The 21204-nt window shown below is 36.1% G+C and overlaps 1 protein-coding gene across 1 annotated transcript in view; it reads right to left on the bottom strand.

Annotated features, from left to right (window-relative positions):
- Positions 1-21204, bottom strand: part of XIRP2 (xin actin binding repeat containing 2) — a 38442-nt gene that overhangs the window by 11879 nt on the left and 5359 nt on the right. The window contains exons 2-4 of the mRNA XM_069021742.1: positions 10050-10203; positions 6615-6751; positions 3727-3864 (exon numbers count right to left, since the gene is read on the bottom strand). Of these exons, the coding sequence (XP_068877843.1) occupies positions 3727-3864; positions 6615-6751; positions 10050-10203 (429 nt within the window). The remainder of the gene's footprint in view (positions 1-3726; positions 3865-6614; positions 6752-10049; positions 10204-21204) is intronic.

Genomic DNA, 21204 nt, shown 5'->3' on the forward strand with positions numbered 1-21204 from the left:
TATGGCCATCTCAAATGCAGCCCAAAAATCATGAGCCAGATTTTGACGATATAATTACACAGCCTTGCTCTGGGTGTGCTGGGAGGAAGAGGGACAAGTAGGATCTCGTATTTTGTGTGTCAGTCAAAATGGCTAATTGAAATTCCAGTAACAGGGTGTTAAATGCTGCTTGTTTATTACTCCAAACAAGTGGAGAGTTAGAAGGCCTGTGGTTTCATCCCTCCTCTATAACTTCCAGCTGTTGGATTACTGTAGGTAGGATTAATTTAGTCTACCCCATTATGGTTTGTGGCATGTTTTGTAGATCCCATGGACTTTGTAGTGTATTCTATAAAACGGATCAATTACTTTTTGTTTATGGCATCTCATGAGTAAGCTTCAGAAAACACTCTCAGCTGGATGATTGTTGGCATGCTGCTCGCTCATGAATTGTTTCTTACAATTTTTAAATTTTCTTTCAGACTCCTTTATCCTCCAGTCTCTCACACTTGTTTCCTGTCACCCTTTGTGCGGGCTGCTGGCCTTCCCGTGCATATCTGTATGGTGCTTAACACAGGAGTGTAGTGTGCTGTTGTGTCTCTGGGTAATAAGTCATTCTAACCTAAAACAATACTATTTAAAAATAAACATGTAAGTCTGAGAATAAGTCTGTATTCGTTTCGTTAGAGGAGTGTTTTTTTATGTAGGCATTCAGTTTCTGTTACTGAAGATACTAAAGAGAACTGTAATTGCTATGCACATTTTATGTGAGTGGCCCATGCAACAACTTAAGTGCTTTGATACTGCAATAATTTAGATAGAATTCTTACTGAAACATGTGCCAAGACTTGAATTATCAGTAATTATTCTGTGTAACTTAGACAAAGGTTTGCTTTTTAGTGTTGATATTTTTACAGTTTTCTTCTGTTCTAATAACAGACAATCATACTTTCCCTTTCAAAAATAGAATTGTTTTTCAGCTCAGAATATATGCACTACATTATATGTATATACACATAAAACATGTATACAGTTCTCTATATATGTAAGCATGTATTTCAAGGGGATCAAATGGCTCAGAGGTTCATCCAAGCACACGAAAGACTTTTACTATCTCAAAATTGATGCAACTAAACTGTTAAGCTGAACTGTACATTATGGTCACCATATAATCTCTCAGAAGTAGGCTAATGTAATATTGTTTATGTTTGGCAGATTTAGAACTTTCTGTTTTAAATGAACAGTATGTACAAACTTGCAAGCAGCAGTGGAAGTAAATTGTGAGCCTAAATCTTTGGTTACAAAGTTAGTGACAATGGAATGACTATTTGACATGGATCTTAATTTCTTCCTCAAAGCAATTCTTTTTTACCTATTTATGTTCTTAGCACAGTCTCACTGCACATCAGCACTGTGAGAGTCTTGCAGAAATTTCTTATGAGAACTTCACTTATCTGAACTTCATCCCTGTGATTTGTCAGCCTTGCTTACTTGTATGTATATACTTAGGGTATCTTGGGCACTATATGAAAGATTTTCATAAAAACGTAAGGTTTTCACCATTCACTGACATTGTCGCATTATTCAATCTTATTGTCTGCAATTGCTGGAGAATTGGCAATTGCTACAGCAGACATCTCAGAAAATTCCTCTGGAGTGGCCCTCCGTGAAGGAGGGGTAAACTATACCCATGTCAGTTCTGACACGCTGTACTGTGTGGTTGAGTGAATATCAGATGTTTTTGCTGTATTTCACTCCTCTTTGCTCTGTAGGAGGTTCAGCTCACCTGCCAGCAATGGCTTGTTTCTGACACTGGGCACCGAGGCTTTGCCTGAGCAGTCAGGTAGCTGAGCTGGGGTAACAGAGCACTCCAGGCTGGCACCTGAACAGGTGCAACACCAAAGCTTGTGGCCTCTTCTCAGCTTGGTGGCTGATGCTAGAAGGTGCTCATGGTACCAGTGGTCAGAACACAGACCAGGTCTCTAATCAGACTCTGGTTGAGTTTATGAGCACAGCACAAGTCTGTGATCAGTGTTCATTGCTGCTTGCCATTCTGGCCACAGGTTTAGTGCATTCTACTGGTATTATGGCACCTATTACAAAGAAACAATCTCCATTACAAGGTAGAGAGCTATGAGTGATGCCTGCTGCCTGAAAAACTGGAAGATGATTAGTGATTATTTGCATATTTGATGACAATATTTTGAATGAAAAGTCATGAACTCTTATACAGTAATTGAATATGTACTAATATCTTCAGGTATTTAGATTAATGTTTAAAAATTTAATTGCTTTCTTGTTTTATCTTGGATTAATAGTTTGGATTTACCCAGATCTGGAGATCTGTCTTCAAGCTAGGTGTTTTCTCTGATTTGGCCCAGGATGGACTCAGTAACCTTGAATAATCTTTCAACTACTTAAGAGTATAATCCCATTTTCCATGAAAGTGCAGTTATGTTATATAGAAATGGGATTTTGTGGTCTTGCAGTAAGTTATTTAACCTAAATTTAAAGATGGTTCCATATGGTCTGAGCGATTTCATTTTTCGATGAATGTGGCTATTTCTGCTGATGATTTGAGAGAGCCTCCTTGACAAGCCACAGAGGAAAAATACATGGATAAGTATGCTTTGAGGTCACATCTTGACTGACAAAATGGAACCATTATAGTGGCTTTGTGGAGAGCTAGATATCCAGCAAAAATGCATCACAGAAATGAGATTACTGGGTTCCATGTAAGAGAAAAGTCACATAATTTCTGTACAGGGTTCTGCATTCCTTCATCCAGAAAACACGTCATCAGAAAAGTACGTGCGTAACACCACTTCCTATTACCACAGATTATGCACCAGTGTCCCACTATGGGATTTTTCTGCTTAGTTAAAGATGCATTAATACCCCCACAACAAACTGTGTCCTCTTCCCTACAAGCTGGAGTTTTGCTCTTTGTCCAAGCAGATTGTTGATGTAGGTATTAATGTATAAGAAATGCGAGGTGAGTGGTAGATGTGATGATACTTATTTAACATTAAAATAAACCTATGGCAAAATGTTAATGCGTCTTTTTCTACAAAGCTGGGAGAACAATAATGCTTAAAAATCTCTCCAAGAAGTGCAAGATGGTAAAGAAATTTACTTGTTTTCAGAGTGCACAGGACAGATTGTACAGTATTTTATTGTAGGGGATTTCACATAGTCCAAAATCATTATGTCCTACAGTTTTTCATGGTATATGCTAATAAAGCAATGAAATGTAAAGGTCTTTTATGTGAAGTAACACTTAGCTGCTGCTTTGTTCTACTTTTATGTAATGTCTGCATTCTTCTGGGCAATTTTTGATCTGTTTCAGGGAATTTATTAGATTTAATTCAATGGAAACAGGAAACTCCTTTTGAAAGAGAATGACTTAACATCAAGTGCCATAAATGCAAAGTATCACCATGACACATGATAATGTATAAATCACGGTCTTATAGACAGGGTTCAGTGTAAAATACTGCTATAGTAATAATCTACTTTATTCAATCTAAGTCTAGTTGAGTCTAGTCTATACTGAGTGTTCATCTGCATAAAAAATACATGAATCCCGTGGTACATCTCAAACATAAAATTCTGTGAGTATGAACATTAGAGAAATGTTGTCTCAGTCATAATGAAAACTCTTCAGTAAAGCAAGTAATCATGTTTTTTCCTCAAGTTATCTAGCAGGGCAGACCTAATTTGTTAGTATTAAAATGCTGTTGTTACCTGTAGAGATCTGTGCTGGTGCTGGTGTTGGTACTGAACAAAGGTCTTTTTTGGAGACATCCTTTGTACTTTCTCAAATTGTTTCCTCACTGCTGCCAGGCCACCAGGCACGGTACAGAATTTGGTTTTCTGTGAACTCTAGAGTGACAAAATAAGGCCGGTTGTTTTCTATTTGCACTAAAATCATACTTCTGTGAGTTAAATTTGTTTTTAAAATTAGTTAATGACAGTATGCAGGAATGACTCAGACAATCATAAATACTATTTTTGGCAAGTTCATAGACCACTGCACAAGAGCCATACTTTATGATTTAGACAACTTAAAGGGATGCTTGGCCTGAATCTTGAGCACCAAAAGAAGTAAGTCCCATCTGTTTGATTTTCAGTAACAACCACTTTCCAGAACCATCCTTCTGCTGTTCCCTCTTCTACTTGTCTCTTCTGAATTCTTTGGCATTCAGAGTTGCCACCTCATCCTCTCTGTGTTTCCAACAGGTATTGTTGAAAAACATGCAGAGAGCTTCAAGCAGGCCTTTGTGAGATGACCTGTCTTCACCAACAACAGCAACAAAGATCACAAGAGGGCACTTACCCTCAGGCTTCCTGTTCTAGTTCTGTGCCTTATATGTTACTTTTTAGATGGTATTGGACAAAGCTTTCAGCATTTCAATTTATTAATCACTATGCAGAAAAAAACCCACCTAAAAATTAGAAATACTTTTGTAATGAAGCTACTAAGTAAAGTTAGATTTAATATTTATTTATGAGTAAGTAAGCAGATAATAAAAAAGCAGGGTTTTTCTCCCTGTGGTGAAGGCAGCTTGATTATATCTGTACATGGATATGTGAATGTGGAAAGTAATTATTTTAGTGAATGAACATTTTAGGCACACATTAACAGCCATTTGGAGATATTTTGAGTGGGTAAATGCAGTTATGGGTCCTCTAATAAAATGTATTAATTCCCTTTAATGGAACCAGATATAAAGTTCCTTTTTCAGTCAACCATCCATTTCATCAAGAAATTGCAAGGAGTTTCTGAGTGTAAATGAAATAGCTCTATGTGCTCAACACAGTTAGGTTGGGCCAGGCTCCATGCAGCTCTTTTCTTTGTGAGAGAGAGAGAGTCCTAACTTCTGCAAAGTTTCCAATTGCTGGACTAGGGAATTGGGACCTTCTCAGCCAGGTGAAATGCAGGAATCTGCTCCAAATACACACCAAGCAGCCTGGAAATAAGGAAGTCAGCAGGCGGGAATTTGATGGCTGGAAGACACCTGGACTCTGGTGGCTATTTTCAGTATGCGGTTTCTGGACTATACAGGCACCCAGAAGGTCCCTTCACGTGATGCAGACCATTTTTCCCAAGACTAAAGTGCGGGTAAGACTGGGAATCCTTCTACAGCTGTACTTGCATATGGATGAAGATATTGGCTGAGTTGTAGTCCTTCTTTTGCCAGATATGGTCTATGATTTACAGAAATTACTCTGGCCTAGTTTACTGAGAGAAAAAGGTGTTCTTTCCGTGTGCTGAAAGTTTAGTGTAAACAAAGACCATTGTCATTGTCACACTAGAGCAAACCAACATGATGCCTTCTGTTTCCTTAAACAAGGGATCTGAGCTGCAAGTTCTAGGTAGGATTTTAAGATATGGTGAAATCACACCTTTTAACCCTTGATATTTCTGCAGAGCTGTGGAAGATTTTCCTGGCTGAGATCTGAAGACACAGTTTTCAGATATTCCTGACTGATAATTCAGTGTGTGGTGAAGCAGTCTATTTTACTAGTTTATAAATTCTGTTAACCAAATACATTATGTGCTACTTGGTATCAGTATTATAAACTTTGCAGTAAAATACTTAATCCCTATTAATGCCATGAAGATTTTTGCCTTTTCTTTTGTATCTGTTATACCTTTTTACAACTTCTTATTGTATTCTTAGTGCTTTTTGCCTACCTTCTTGGACTTGTTTGTTCAGCTAGGAGACTAAACATTTTAGAAACTTCATAGGTAGAGGATAGTGTGCCCCAGAGCCCAAAGTCCTCTCCAGAACACATTCTGTAAACTAAGATAGAACCATCCAGGGGAAGGTTCCTTGGGGACAGGGGCTCACTCAAGCCTCTCATTGGGGAATTTTTCATAGATATGCTAATTAGTAAAACCTGTAATGTTATACTAGATCTCTTGGGGGTGTGCACTGTGGTGTGCATGAGGTGCATTCGACCTGGACGTGTGCACCTAAGGATCCTTAAAATAAACACCAAGGTAAAATCCCTTTTTCCCTTCTAGCTGTGTTTGACTCTTGATTTTAAGACCAGGAAAAGGCGTCATTATTGATAGACATGTAGAGAGAGATGTAAAACAAAATTAAGAAGCTTTTTCCTAAATACTCTTTTGTATAACACCGATTTTTAATAATTTTATTATAAAACAATACTTTTTCATACACCTTGTCTCATAGGGCTACTATTTTAAAATGCAGCAATTTAAAATTCTTTAGTTTGAACAGCAGGAGGTCTAAACTTAATGTGCTTTTGAATATGATTTTTTTGTTCAGTAATGTTTTTTGTAATGCAGAAGCTGCTGGGTTAATCTGTCACAAGCCTATTGCCCTAATAAATGCAGCTCATGCAACTGTGGAAAAAACCCCCAGTCCTTCTAATGAGTTAAAGGGAATTGTCCAGGTGACCAACGGCTTATAGCATGAAAAATCTCTTTCAGCAGAGACTGACACATCAATACCTTTGCTAAGTAGGTTTGCTAATTTAGGTGTCAAATTCTGATCCTCATAATGGTTCATCAGTCAGCTTGGATAAATAAAGAATGCAGGATATTTCACTATGCAAAGCAGATGGAGAGCTAGGAAGGTGAGAAAGCATTGATATCTTACATGAGCAAAGGACACAGCAGCCTTGTACATAGCCATTCTTTCTTTAAAGGAGACAGTCTCCTGGAAATCCAGCAGTGCATTATCAGCCCTGGGAGTGCTCTCTTTAGGTAGTCCTCTTACAAGTTTGCGAGACTCCACTGTAAGTACAAACAGACATTGTATTTTCTAAGAGGAAAACAGCTACATTTTTTCTAAATCTTGAAAGAAAAGCAGAAAAAGTAGAAAGAAATATCATTGATTTTTTTGGCAACTGTATCTTATTTTCAATTTAAAGCTTATAGAGCAGAGAAAAATTTAGGTCAATGAAACTTTTCAAGAACTGTTCATCTGACACGGAACACGGTGTCAGGAAAGGAGTAACCCACGAAACAGGGAAGATTTCTGAGGCACACCTGGTCTTTCTGCCTTTTCCCTGTAAAACTGTTAAGCTGGCATAGGTGTTCAAGGTTCAGATATAACAAGCAAATATAACAATTAATTCTAATCTTCAGTGAAAATCAGATGCAGACACGCATAAAAGAGTGATCTCAGTGTAAAAATACTCAGTTTCTTAGTATTTTCACCTGACCCTACTGATAATTTACATAAGGATAATTTTCTTTTTTATTATGCCTATCCCATAGGCATATATTTTGCAATATATATGCAATATATATATGCAATATATATATGCAATATATATATTGCATATATATGCAATAATTTTGCATATTTCATCTTATCATGATAGACAAAAGAATTGTACAGTTCAAGAAATAACAATAGCAGCAGTGAAAGAGTCAGTGAAAGACAGCTGGAAGTAAAAGAAAAAGCTTTTCAAGGAAAGTAGAAATCAGAAGGGACAGAAAACTGCTGTTTTTCAGATAAGAAGTCTGTACATTAAACCAAAGCTAACCAAAACCATGGAAAAATTGAATGTACACTTTGGCAACACAGGGATAGTCCACCACAGCCAAAAAGTGTCGGTTTGTTTTTAAAGGCAGATTAATTATCTAACAGACTAGTACCAGAATGAAATTTGTAAGCCATTGCTTTAATTCTCAAAGATGTTTAGGAGTTGAAAAATTTTTTTGGTATCGCTCTGGTTCAACAAGGAATTTTTGGATTCTACATAGTGATAAGCATGTGAATGGTTTCATTAAGTGCAATGGGAATACTTGTGTGCATGAAGTTAGACATGTGATTTAATTCCTTGCTGATATGGGGCCAATGAATTTAATGGACTGTTTTAAAAAACGTTTTAATAGATACATATTATTAACTACCTGGGGAGTGAAGGTAATAGAAACTATTCTCTTGTTAGCTTTAAAAGCTTTAAACAGAAAATTTTGTGTCTTAAGAAGCTAGTTGGTTTATAACATAATGTGAAACTCTTTGTTGTGGTATGAGACATTATGTGATCTAAACCTTTGCTCTAAGCTTTGCTCATTCAAGAGAACCTGAAGGTGTAATATATTGTGATATATTCTGATTCTTTCAGAGATAAATGTATGTTTTGAAATGAGCTAGTTGGTAAGAAGAGCCTTATCTTTATCAAGCTGAGGTATGCCAACAAAATCTGTTTGCCTTTATGATATGGGACTTGTACAATAGTATCTGTTTCAGAGAATTTAATTCTTCTATTAGTCGTGAGTTACATTAATTCTATAAAGTAAACAAAGCTTGACAAATCTTCTGTGCATAATAGAACTTGAGAATTCTGGCTTTCTGCCATTTTTTTTCCAACAGTATGCCTACATTAGCTATCCAGTATGGGCTTCTCCAGGTTTTCATGGTAGGTTGAACAGCAATATGAGCATTGCCTTCATTGTTTTTAGTGGAGACAAAAAAAGTTGGTACTCAGTCACAGAGTTTGCAGTAAATGTTGCTCAATACCTCTTCTAGGAAAACAAGATTTTGGCATAACTGGGACATTTAGGAAAAACTTCTATAGCACTTTAGTGGTTTGAGGGTATTGTTTGTGCTGAAAAATTGAAACAAGTTGACATACATTGTTATTGGTTATAGAAAACTCAAATCTCATGGTGATGGCAGAGATAATCTATGGATCAGCATTATCTTATGTTTTTCAGGACCTGAGTATTTATTCAAGCGCAGAGTTGCACATTTCAGTGCCTGACTTCAGCTATTAGAAGTTTAAGGGTTTTCACCAGTGGTTTGAAACTAAAATGAGTCTATAGGGAATTTACTTCTCATAAGACTGAATGCAAAGTGGGATATTATGGTTCTCACAGGAACATAGAAAAACATTATCCCCTGTGGGTCTGTCACATTTTTGGAAAAAGCTTCATTTATAAGAGTCTGAATTGTTGACTGTGCATTTTTGCATAAATCATATTCTTATTCCTGGTGGTTCAAAAAATGCTTCTGAAATGTGCTGTGCCATATTTCATGGCAAAGTGGATGTGGAATGGAGGATTCTGTTTTCTTGTTACAGAAGAAAAACAAAGGCTTTTTACTAGAAGACTCTAAAAGGAGAAGGGAAAAACATCCCCAAAATAGTCCTTGAAACCAAAGATACCTGAAAAACTTGAGAAGATGCAGAGAAGAGGCACAAAAAATAGTACCACAGAGAGAACTGTAACTGTATCTAGTTAATGGAATAGGTGGTTATGGGGTGATCTGGTCATAATGTATAATTATCCTTCCAAGAAGAAATTAGCAGGTATTAAAGGTCTCAATTTCATAGGTAAAAAAGGAAGAAAGATAACCAGTGGCTGAAAGTTAAACTTGATAAAGAGCAGGGCTGTAGTTTGAACAATGAGCCTAATAAATTTAGCAGCATTAACTAGAAAAGCTCTTGTGCATTGAAATTTCCCTTTCCCTTTTAAATTCTTGAGTCTGAAATAGATAAACATGCAGTCTAAACATTTTCTGATTTAAAAAAGAGTGGAATCAGTAATTGTTTGATATGATGTAGAAGGCTTATTAATTTTATTGGCAGACTGGACAGGTCTTTTAATGCTATTTATTTGGGTAATCTGTTGTTTTACATAAGGTCAAGTCCTAGACACTCAGAAGTCAATAAGTGGTTTTCAGTCAGAAAATTTGATCATGCATATTCTTTCTCTGTTAAAACAAACCAAAACACAGACATGGCCACTCTTTGATATCATCAAGCGGTGGTCTCCAAAGTGGAATGTGTGCACTCAGGGGCTGTGCAAGACAGTCCTTTGGGGTGCAGGAATCTAATATTTTTTGTGAATAAACACTTTTTAATTATTTCTTTTTTTAACCATCCTGCTTTAACTTTTATTTTGTTGTATGTTGCCTAAGGTTGTATTAGTAGAGTAGTACAGGTACATGATTTATAAGTAAATACACAAACATTGGGAGGGCACACTCATAAATATTTTAATGGTAGAGGTGACCATCAAAAAGGTTTGGAGACCACTGCCATAAAGCAAGGTATCAGGTCAATGTGGTAATGCTAACCTTCAGAGCTGTTGCTGTGGCCATTTTCTGATGACATCTTTTCAAAGATTGCTCTCCCTCTTTTCACGCTAGACTGCTCCAGAGAATTGGCAGAATGGTTCCCAGGCTGACTCTTCAGTGGTGATGAAAGTGAATTTCTCTCACTTTCTGTTTCCTGTTACAAGACATCAAGAAGAGGATATGCGTTACACGATATTGGTAGGAAAGAGATGTGGGTTTTCGGGCAAAGGGAGTGTACAGAGAGCCAGAGGATTAAAAGGAGGTGCTATTTTGGGAGAGATGTTCTCAAGAATGCCATAAGGTAAATTTCTGTAGCACTGCAGATTCATGTGGTATGGCCCAGTTTATTGTTCAACAGACTGTGTGTGATGCTTAGAAGTTTTCTTTGACATTTCTTGAATATGGTTTCTTTGACAGGGAAAGAGTGATGATGGTGTAAGGATCACTAAAAAAGACAGCAGTTCCTCTTTTAAACACCTTTTGTGCATAGAACTTTGTCAGAGGGAATTTTATTAATTTCATTTATCATTATGTAAGAATATGTAAAAACAACAAATGATATCTTGGAAACCAGATGTACATGGGCATTTGTATTTCAGAAATTTGATTTTCAATTCTGCTGTGACTTATCAACTGAATTTAGGTTATCAATATAGTGCTACTGCTGCAGTAGCAAAATTGGACTTTTTTTTGCAAGGGAATAATTTGAAAGGTTCACTGCATGTCCATTTCTGTCATCCCTGAAAAAGAGTATGGTATCAAAAAAAAAAGTGACTAGGTGCTTGGTCTGGTGACTGCATAAATCTCTCCAGCAAGATTTTGCAGAACTTATCTGCTAGAGCCCTTAATTATGTAAATGGCATAGGTTTTCAAAATGTACTGGCTTCATTAGACTACTTCCTTTTTATTGTTTGCAGGCAGTTTTATTATTGTATACAAATGTAATGCTACCCTTGTATGCGATCTCACTGAAGTAGCTTCTAACTGCTTTTAGACTTAGATATTATGCATGGTTTCTGGAAGAAGCAGAATAATTTGACCCCTGAATTGATTATCCTATATTCGAGAGTGTTTTTCAGTAACTTCTGAAAAAAAGAAAAAAAATGCAATGCAAATTAGTGAATCCTCAAATAAAAGTCTTACAAAGAAAATAATGTAAAATAAATTGTAAAAGCCGTTTTTGCAGTAAAATGTAAGCAATTTATATATGTTCACCTTGGATTTTATGAAACTAACAATAAACCAGCAGTGGAAATATACTTTTAAAATGAGTGCATCATTGGCAATCAAGGATAATTGTGCTTCACCCATCTTCAATAAATTTATGCTTTTCTCAGAGCTGCTGCTAATTTTTATCTTAAATACGGGTTGTATTTCACATCCTAACCAGTAGTCATTCATTGCAAGAGTATTCTTTCCAGTACATGTCCAATAGGTTATGCCTTGTGGAAATCAATCATTTTTTAACAGTCTGTCTGCTTCTGTGACTTACAGTAGCTCTTGCTTGACAGCAACAGGAAGTTTTTGCATGATGTGTCAGCATTGAAAAAAATGGTTAGACCATAGAGACTAAAGGTGTTTTTATTACCATAAGTATAGTAAACCCCACTTCTTGGAAGAAGTTCCTGAGGTATCACCAATCATCCATAATCTTGTTCTATCAGTCCATCCCCTCTTCCCCCTCTGTTCCTCCCAACAACCACAGCTGCTCCTGAATTGAACTTGAAAGGTGGTCTTGGATATGGTAGGTAGTTTTAGCAGATAGGCCAGGAGGTACAACCAATACACTGGAAAACCTAAATAAATTTGCCTAAAGATGGTCCAGGGGATCCTAGCCAATACTGTGGGGTTTTTTGCCTTTTATTTATCAGTTTTACTGGACATAATTGGCTTAAAACTAATTCTAATTATTCTCTAATTGCTTTTACAGTTAGAAGCGGATTTTCCATGGCTATGATTATGGAAAGTGTTTTTGGAGGCTAATAGCAAGATAAAGATTTCTGGAGTGAAGAAAGTAGCTGTCCTTGTGCTCCGTGACATTTCCATGCTCTTTCCTCACCAGTGTGTCGATACTCTCAGGTTGTACGCCCCAGTCAGAAGGGACACAGTGGCAGTGAGACAAGCTCTGTGCCCAGGCTGGGTTACAATGCTAGGTTACAATACACAGCAGTAGTGATGGACAGTTGCAGCACAGGTAGGAGAGCTTGGCCAGAATGTGGGTGTGCTGAGAGGAATGAGATACTTGTGTGCCAAGGGTATCAGGAGACAGCATGTGGCTGAAAGGAATAGGGTATTTTGTGTGGGAAGGGCTATGTCTTAAAAATGCTATTAATTTTGTACCCTTTTTCAGACTTGGTTATAAGTTACAATTACAGCCCAGTATTAATTATGATACTTTGGTTTAAAACAGCTCAGGAGCTGACTGTTACATCTGAAATCTGGTATGGACAATCCACGATGCAGAAGTGGCTCTGCAAAGGAGAAATGCAGGATGGGGAGGGAGAGAAGAACTTAGAAGAAAATGCACCTGTGCATGTTGTTAGATCCTATTTGTTTCCTCCAGGTACTGCAGCCAGCCAGTACCTGGCATAAACGAGAACAGCCTCAGGATCATATTGTACCAGCATTGCGTGTGCTCTCCCAAGTGAACACCAGAGAATCACTTTAATGATGTTCTAACTTCTACAGTATTAGAATAGAATAGAGAACTCGAAATCTACTGTGTTTTCAATTACCATTGGCATTGTTGAGAACAAACTCATCTATGTTGTGGTTTTTGGGGGGTTTTTTGTTTGTTTGTTTGGTTTGGTTTCTGGGTTTTTTTGTCATTTCTATTACTATTTTTTCTGTAGATACCAGTAACAGCTAAAAACTTCATAATTTACTATTTCTTACTCTTGTTGCAAACTAAGGACCAATATAAACTTGATTTGCATTTTACTTAACTCTATGAATTTTATTAGCTTGTAGCATGTTTCTATGATGTTTTTTCAAATTTACATCTCTGTGGTAGCAATTTCATTACCTATAAAATTGAAATAACTTAGTATTTTGGACAGGCATTTTAATAGGAATTTAGAAAAAATAATGCATCATTCTGGACCATTTTTTAATATCAGGAATATTTGCCCTACTGAAGAGATTTTAGTGTATATTCTCTTATGGAGAGACTTTTAAGATTTGGGCTACTATGGCAGAAGGTACTTTCAGTCTCAAGCTGCTCTAACCCCATTTTGCAAAGAGCATCCCTGTCTTAGTGGGGGCTTTTGAGTGATGATTTTCTTGCACAGTGGCTCCAGCTGCAGTGCTAGGTCTCAGACTTATTCTCAGGAAATTTCCTACTGTGAAAAAGTTATTGAAAAGTGTTATGATTACAATGAACTCAATTTAATCAGTATAAATTTAATTTGCATTCATTTCTATTGGGGTATCTACCCAGATAACCTAATGACAGTGAATGTCAAAGACATCTTCTTAATAAGGATAGAATTAACATTTGAAAAGGCACTGAGGTAGTGCCAAGAGGTGCTTAATTAGAGTCTAATATGTGCAACTCTTGCAAAACTTGCCAAATGAAAAGTAAAAGTTTTTTTTTCTGTTTAATGCAGCATTCAGTTCATATCAAGCTTTTGTAACTATATGTGTGGTCTTGGTGGAATCAGGCATTTAACTGGGATATAAACTGTTCTCTTGAGCACCCTGTTAACAGCATTTTTACAATTTCTTTTTTGTTGGACATAGTTTGTTGAAGTCTGTCCATACTCAAGTAACTTCCTGTCATGTAATTACTTCAGTTTTATGTACTGGCTCTGATATTATATTCTATTTTTGCATGTACTTCTCAGAAAAAGGTGACACAAGAAGCTATTTTTATGTTCTGATCTCATACTCTAGAAATGATGAAAAGAATAAAGCACTGGAGTGCCAAATTTCAAGGAATATACAATCATTACAGTTAGAAATGCCAGCAGTAAAGATTCCAGTTTCAGTGGCCTACTGAGTGGCTATGCTTCATTTAGATAGTGAATTTTCCACTTGCTAAACAGTCCTGTACTAATCTAAAAGTCAGTAAGCCAGAACACATGAAGTTTTAAATAGAGGAAAACTGTTTACCAAATTACTACTACCTTTTCTGCATACATAGAACTACCTTGGACTGCAAGAAGAAATTGCAATTAGCATAGAAAGTAGATTGTCAAATCTACTGTTAATGTTCAAAGTATTTAATCTTTTTTAAAGGATATCTTTAAATATATTCAAAATATGCACTCATCCTCATCCTGTGTGTGTTAACTGCATTCATTACGTGTGCTACCTAAAGGAAAGCTGTCTGCCATGTAACTTTCATTTTATATGTGGTGTCTACTAAAAGAATGCGTGTGTAAGGAAGGAGAGAGTGGGTAGAAGGAATAGGCCCAAAGAGAAATGATAAAACCATAAGTTGAAAGGAAAATACTAAGTCCATAAATGTATGAGGAGTTAGGAAATGAGTGGCGCAGTAGGATAAGTGTTTACAAATCAAATCTGTTGCTTTAAAGTTACGTAAAATCTTGATCTCTTAATGCATCTTACTTGGGTTTTAGCTTTAAGTTAGGGTTGCTATTCAAATAATTGTTTCAATGGGAATTCAAGTTGCACTTTGCAGAACTGACTCCTAACATTTACTAACATTTACATTGCCTATAAAAAGTTGGCATCTCAAATTCTAATTCACAACAAGAGACTGCTTTGCTGGAGAGCAAACATAAATTATTTGAGGTTAATTCTTGTGCTGAGTGAGTTGATAATATCTGTAAATCCCTCAATCACAGTGAAATATAAAAAAAATTAAAAGATAAAACAGTATAATCTTGTCCTGTCTGGAAAAAACCTTTGGAAATACCTGCATGAGACAAGCCTCTTTCTGATACATTTCTCATCTGTAATTAAAATTATGGTGAGAATCCATTCTGGTGCAATGGGAGTGCATGGAATCATGTCTACCATCTGCTGGAATGCTGATGGCATTATTAAGATTGATGACAGAGCCCCTCAAGTGACTATTAGAGAGGAGTGCTAATAACACCTGCTGCATAAACTCTCTGAAGCCAGTAAGGAAACCATTGAGACAAAGCCGTGGTTCTCGGTTGATGCTCTGCAATGCTCCATTTCAATAAGACAGAATTTCTCTGGAGGCTTTAAAAAAAATGCCTGTAGCTGCCTGGAACCTGCTCATTCATTTCATCTCCAGACCAGGTCCAGAGATGTGTATCCTTTTCAGCTGGAGACAGTTTTAAAATAATACTATTTCCATTTGGAGGAAGGGTATAAAATAGCTGTGCTGTGTACATGAAACAGAGACCCTGAAAAGAGCTTGTGCCACCCTGAGAAAAGAAGATCTATTTGCAGAATTGCCACCTGTGCTGGTTTTGGCTGGGATTATAGTCAATTTTTTTTTCACAGTAGCTGGTATGTTTTGAATTTGTACTGTAAACAGTGTTGGGTGATGCAGGGATGTTTCATTTTTTGCTGGGGTCACACACAGTTATATGCAGCCAATTGTATTATATTGATTTGAAATGTTATAGCACTTCTCACAGCATGATAATGAAGATTGGTGCTAAATCAACAGCTGGGCAATGGATTAAATAGGCAACTGTAAGACATACAGTAGGTACAGAAACTTCCCTGACCTAAACCAATCCTGTGCAGTGGTTCATATCTACTGGCATTTTTGAAGGTCAAAATACTTGTGTGTTTTATAAGCACATAAAGAAACTGAGACCACAGTCAAGTAATTTGACATACTTTGACAAGTTTGAATGAGCCTTTTTTAGAGTATTACGGTACTATAGTGATTGAATAACATTGTTTAAAATAGGCCAGGTAAAATATCTTTAAAAAAGAAATCAAGATAAAATTTATGAAGACTAAAACAATAAAAAAAAAAAACCAAACCAATTTCATAGAAATAAAAATTTCTGCAGCATTTGAAAGCAAATTTAAATAAAATCACATAAAAATCAAAGAGAATTTTTACTAAGTGTGTACTAGAAGTCTATATAAATAACTGGCAGTACATTACCAGAAAAAGATGCAGAATAAGAAGTCTGGATCTGAGACAGTTGTGTTTAATATGAATTATATTAGAAAACAGCAACAAAAGACTATAGAGAGTACAGACAGCATAGCTTTCTAACAGACTACAATCTTCAGGCTTGGTTCAAGTCGTGGAAACTGTTTACTAAACCAGTGTGATTAATAACCAAGAATAACATCAGAGGGTTTTTTCCAGAATCATGACCTGGGGCTGCATAAAAGGCTCTCCATAAAGGAGGCACAAATTAAGGTTTGAAACACAGCAAAAATGAAACATAGTAGCTTTCCTCTTCTCTCTCCTCCTGCCTTTTTAAATTTGCAGATATATACCAAACATTTGAATCAAATATGATAACTGGCACCTTCTGTTTATGTAATTCCAAACTAATTGGAAAAACTTTTACCACGATATTAAATAAAATCCACATCAACACTTTTTTATAGAATTCTGCTCTTTTTTTAGTGCAATAATGTTTTATTTAAAATGTTCACAATAAACTTATTACCTTTTTTGCATTGCAGTTGTGAAAGGAACACTGCTGTATACTAAATTCATGTGTCAAGTTTATCCTTTTATTCTTTATGATATTTATCTTAAAGGGCATATTTAGGGATGCAATTTCTTATCTCTGTGTCTTCGCCTATACAGCAGAAATTTAGTAATCTGTATTTTATCGGTGCTACTGTTTGAATGTATGCAAGTATGAAACAAACATTATTTATTTGGGGTTTCATGAGAGAATGCGCGGATTCCAGCATTTTGTTTGTTTCTTATAAATTCACAGACAATATTTACTTTTCTGGGCCCATTATTGCTGAAATTTACTTAGATACAGAGGCCTATCAGTTTAGACCTCTCAACATTCTTAAAATATCTTGGTGTGTGTCTCTGCCTTTCAGCAAAACAAAGCAATGATTGTGTTAGAAAACACCACTCTCATAATCATTTTGTGTCTAGTATTGCTGTAGACATTTACATTCTTTCTGTTGTCATTTTCCACAATCATTTGCTATTTCATGATTTTTGCAATTATTTTCAATAGCTGAAAATTATTAGAAGTACGTTGTGGTGTGAAACAGAAACAAAAAAACAAAGCAGACAAAAGCAGGGTGGGGAACCAAATGGCTTACAAAATGACCAGTACTTCTAGTTCTTGGTAGGCCCTATATTTTAGCTGCACATACACTCTTTCCTCAACCCTCCTCTTGTTTCCTACCAAAATGTTGCCTGGATGCTAAAGTTTTGACAATTTCCTGTAATGCTGGTTCCCAGATTGCACTGATGCCGCTTTTTGAAGTGGGCAGAAATGTTTTCCTTTCGTTGTTCAAGCAACTGAGGCAGACCCCTCTGTTGTAGTCAAGAGCCAAAAGTAAAACACACAGGCTTAAGTCTAGCTGCAGTCTTTCCCTTAGTACAAGCTCCAAGGAGTTGACACATTATCAAGGCTTAAATGTATTTATTTCCATTAAACATACAATAATTTAAAAATTTTAAATATGTGGTGCATTCTCTCATGTTGCTCCCAAAATCACAGAAAGCAATATGTGTTCCAGTGCCCAGCATTTGTAATTTATTCAGTAATAATATGGGACACCTTCAACATCATTTGCTCTGTACATCACCAGAGAATTGCATGCTGGGAATTTTGGTGATCTAAGCACCCATGAACTTAAAATTCCGTGTAAACTTTTTCTCAGTGAGCTAAATTAAGTTTTACTCCACTGCTTTTTTTATTATTATTTTTAATAGAATAGTTGTATAGGCTCTAGATAGTAACTATCTTTAGCAAAAGCTTCTTTATCTAATATTCATTGCATGTTTTTAAATTAGGTTTTTTCCCCACAATATTACTATCTGTAGAAGCTAGTAAAATTATGGGTTATCAGCATTCCCTATTTTTAGGAAATAGAGTTTTATTTGGTCAGATACTGGAGCGATGTTTGAAAATGAGCAATAAGAATAAATGAAACATATTCGACAATGGATGATTAACAATGAGCATATAAAGAGGGTATTATGTAAGAGATGTAGCTGCAGGGAATTCAAGATGAGCTATAAGTGATGGAGTTTCTGAGTCAGGGGATATAATTAGGGAGTCTCAAATTTAGTATTACTATGGACCATTTTGATATCCACAGTCCAGCAATGATACTTAATATCTGTGACAGAACTTCATATAAACAGCTTTAAGAAATGCAGTGCATTGCTTGAACAGCCTTGGGTTTACAAAGCTCATAGACTGCCTAATCTGGAGTAACACCTATTATTCCAAATTTGTTAATCAGGTGTTACAGTTGAAACAAACATGCCATCACACCATGATAGAAGAGTGAAAAGAAACAGTGTTCAAGTATGACAATGGTATTTTCTTTTAATTTTGTATTTCCCATCTGCTAAATGCCTCACAATTGCTAAGCTTTAAGATAACATGCCATGCTTTAAATCTAGGTATTGGAAATCTGGGGAAGGATCACATCTTTACATAACGTTTTTGAAAGAGACAGCAGAGCAAGCAAAATTGCTGCCAACAGGGAAAAGACAGAGCTAAAGGAGTAGAAACAGAAGCACACAGGTAAGTCTTTGTAGTGAAAAGGATTCCAGAAGAATCTCTTCTATTAAGATGGCTGATGTAGTAAAATGTATTTAGCAGGTGATTTGTACCTTCTTCCCTATAATGGCCAACATTGACATCTGTCCATATACTGGTACTACCTGTGCCTTGGACATGTAAAGATGGGAAGCCTTCTATGCTGTACTTCTCTTTGAAAACACAGGGACTGTTCTGCTTTTGTGAAGATTCACAACAGTAGCATGCAACTCCTGAGTATGGCTTTTTTGGACCCATTCACTTCAACCTCACAACTTAAGAAACATGGTGAGTCCATTTCTCTTTGTACTAGATACTGTCAGAGAAGAACAGAATTGTTAATGGTTTCTTCTCACAAATGCTGTACAGGTTGGAGGAAAGATAACACAATAGATATATTGGAGGCTTTATTTTACATATTTAATAGCCTGTTCAAATAGTAATTGTGAGTATTGGTGCAGCTGCTTATTTAACTTGGTCTTGTTTATTTGACATATTACACGTTGTACTCTGCAAGCAATGTCTCTTTCACTCTTGTTTGAGTTATGGCTGTGCTCTCTCCTGCATACCAGCACCTGTATGCCTGATTTCTCAGGCTTTAGGTCACAAGCTTATTTTCTTCCTAATCAACTCATTGTTATGTTTTCCTACAAGTGCTGTTTCCAAAGACATGCTAGTAATGACATACTTACTTCTAATCTTTCCACATCACTTTCATGCTCCAAGAATTAATTAAGCTACCACAGGCTGGTAAATTGTTCCAAATAGAGCAGACAGATTGACAGTGAAAATGTTTTGAGATTTGTTCTTTCTGACACACAGGACAAATACTCAAGAAGAAGTTATTTAGGATAAGAAGTATTGCCTATAAAATATTGCAAACTAAATTTAAACTAAATGTGAAGATGAAGTTAAAGAACATGTTATAAATAAAACATACTTTTCCAAACACCATTTTCTGGCTACTGACTGTGGAAAGGAGCTGTGCCTCTCCAAGTGCTTTATGGTCAGTTTCCCACAGAGGTTATCAAGCTCTGATGCTGCTGGTTAATAGGTTGGAATTCAAACAACAAAAATAGACTTGGCAGAAACGAAGTATTTACTGACTTATGTGTCAGAAAGGGAAGAAGTAATTTTTTTTTGATGACCCAGAAAACTCAGTCCTTCACCCTCAAGATCAAACTGTACCAAACGCAATGTACATGGCAACTTGTTTCTAAGTTAAAAGGTTTTAACTTTACTGATCTCTGCAGATTTTAAATTGTTAAAGATTATTTCTACAACACCCAGTTTTTGGGTCATTTATAAGTGATCACATCTTCAAAGAACCCTTTCATGACTGTGTCTGTGTGTATGTGTGTGTGTGCACCTTTCTTTAGAAGTCCCAAGTGTGATATTCCTCAGTTCCCCATCCTCTTGGTGTGCTTGTTTAATAACACACAGTCAGATTACAGATTGCATCTGCATATGAAGGCAGAGCTTCTTTGCTTTTCTCTGCCGTCTGGAGACTTGAGCCAAAGAATAGTCAGTCTGCTATAATTCTGAATTTAGCAGAAGGTAACTTCTGCTAAATCAGGCCCCAAAGAAATATGAAAAATATCAAATCTCCTCTCTGTTTGGAATGAAATTACCATTTTTTAAAATGAAGTTAGCTAGTTGCAAAATCTAGTTTCTTCTTGAAACCACCACATCTTATGGTGCACTGTGAAAAGTTAAAGAAAAAATTAAAAATCACATTCCTCTAAATCCTTCTAAAAAACAAGGAGGGAGAGCAGAAGGAAACATCATTGTATTTATTTCCAGACACCTTGATGTTCTTTCATGTTTCGTGTAGAAACAAACATAGATGCTTCTATTTTACAAATAGATTTATATTACAGTACTAGCACAGTAAAGAAACCCCAACCTGATGCTTTTCTTTTTTTCAGTTTTCCTCAAGTGAATGAGATTCTTCTCTGCTTACTCCATTTAAAAATTACAGGCTCATTTGTAATTTAGCACAAAATGATATTGCTCTTTAACTTCAATGGTCTTTACTGAAAGACCCAAAGGCAAAACTCATATCTGCAGTGATATGGGTAGAAGTCCTGAAAATCTCAAAAACTGTCAGAAGCCTTTTTATTTCTAAAAAGTCCTTTGTGTTATACACTCTGTTCGTTTTCTGGACTTCTACAATACCTGTTAATCTGCTGTATATATATTCAAGTTTGTAGGGATGTCTTTTACCATGTTGCCATGTAATGATGGAAATATGATGGTGTTTAACAGTATGAAAAAATTGGACCTAATCTCCTAGAGAAGATGTGCTTTGTGGTTCTAAATGGTCCTATTTAAATACTTCTGTGTTCCAGAACTAACTGTGATTTTTAGTCTGCCTTCCTAGGAAATTCAGTCATTCTGGGATGTGGCATTTTATGCACTGTCAAAATACATTTTTGTGTTATCTAACTGTACTCCAAAAAGATTCAACTCATCATAATTAGATGAAA

This window comes from Aphelocoma coerulescens, chromosome 7 (assembly GCF_041296385.1).
Source record: "Aphelocoma coerulescens isolate FSJ_1873_10779 chromosome 7, UR_Acoe_1.0, whole genome shotgun sequence".
Taxonomy (NCBI): Eukaryota; Metazoa; Chordata; class Aves; order Passeriformes; family Corvidae; genus Aphelocoma; species Aphelocoma coerulescens.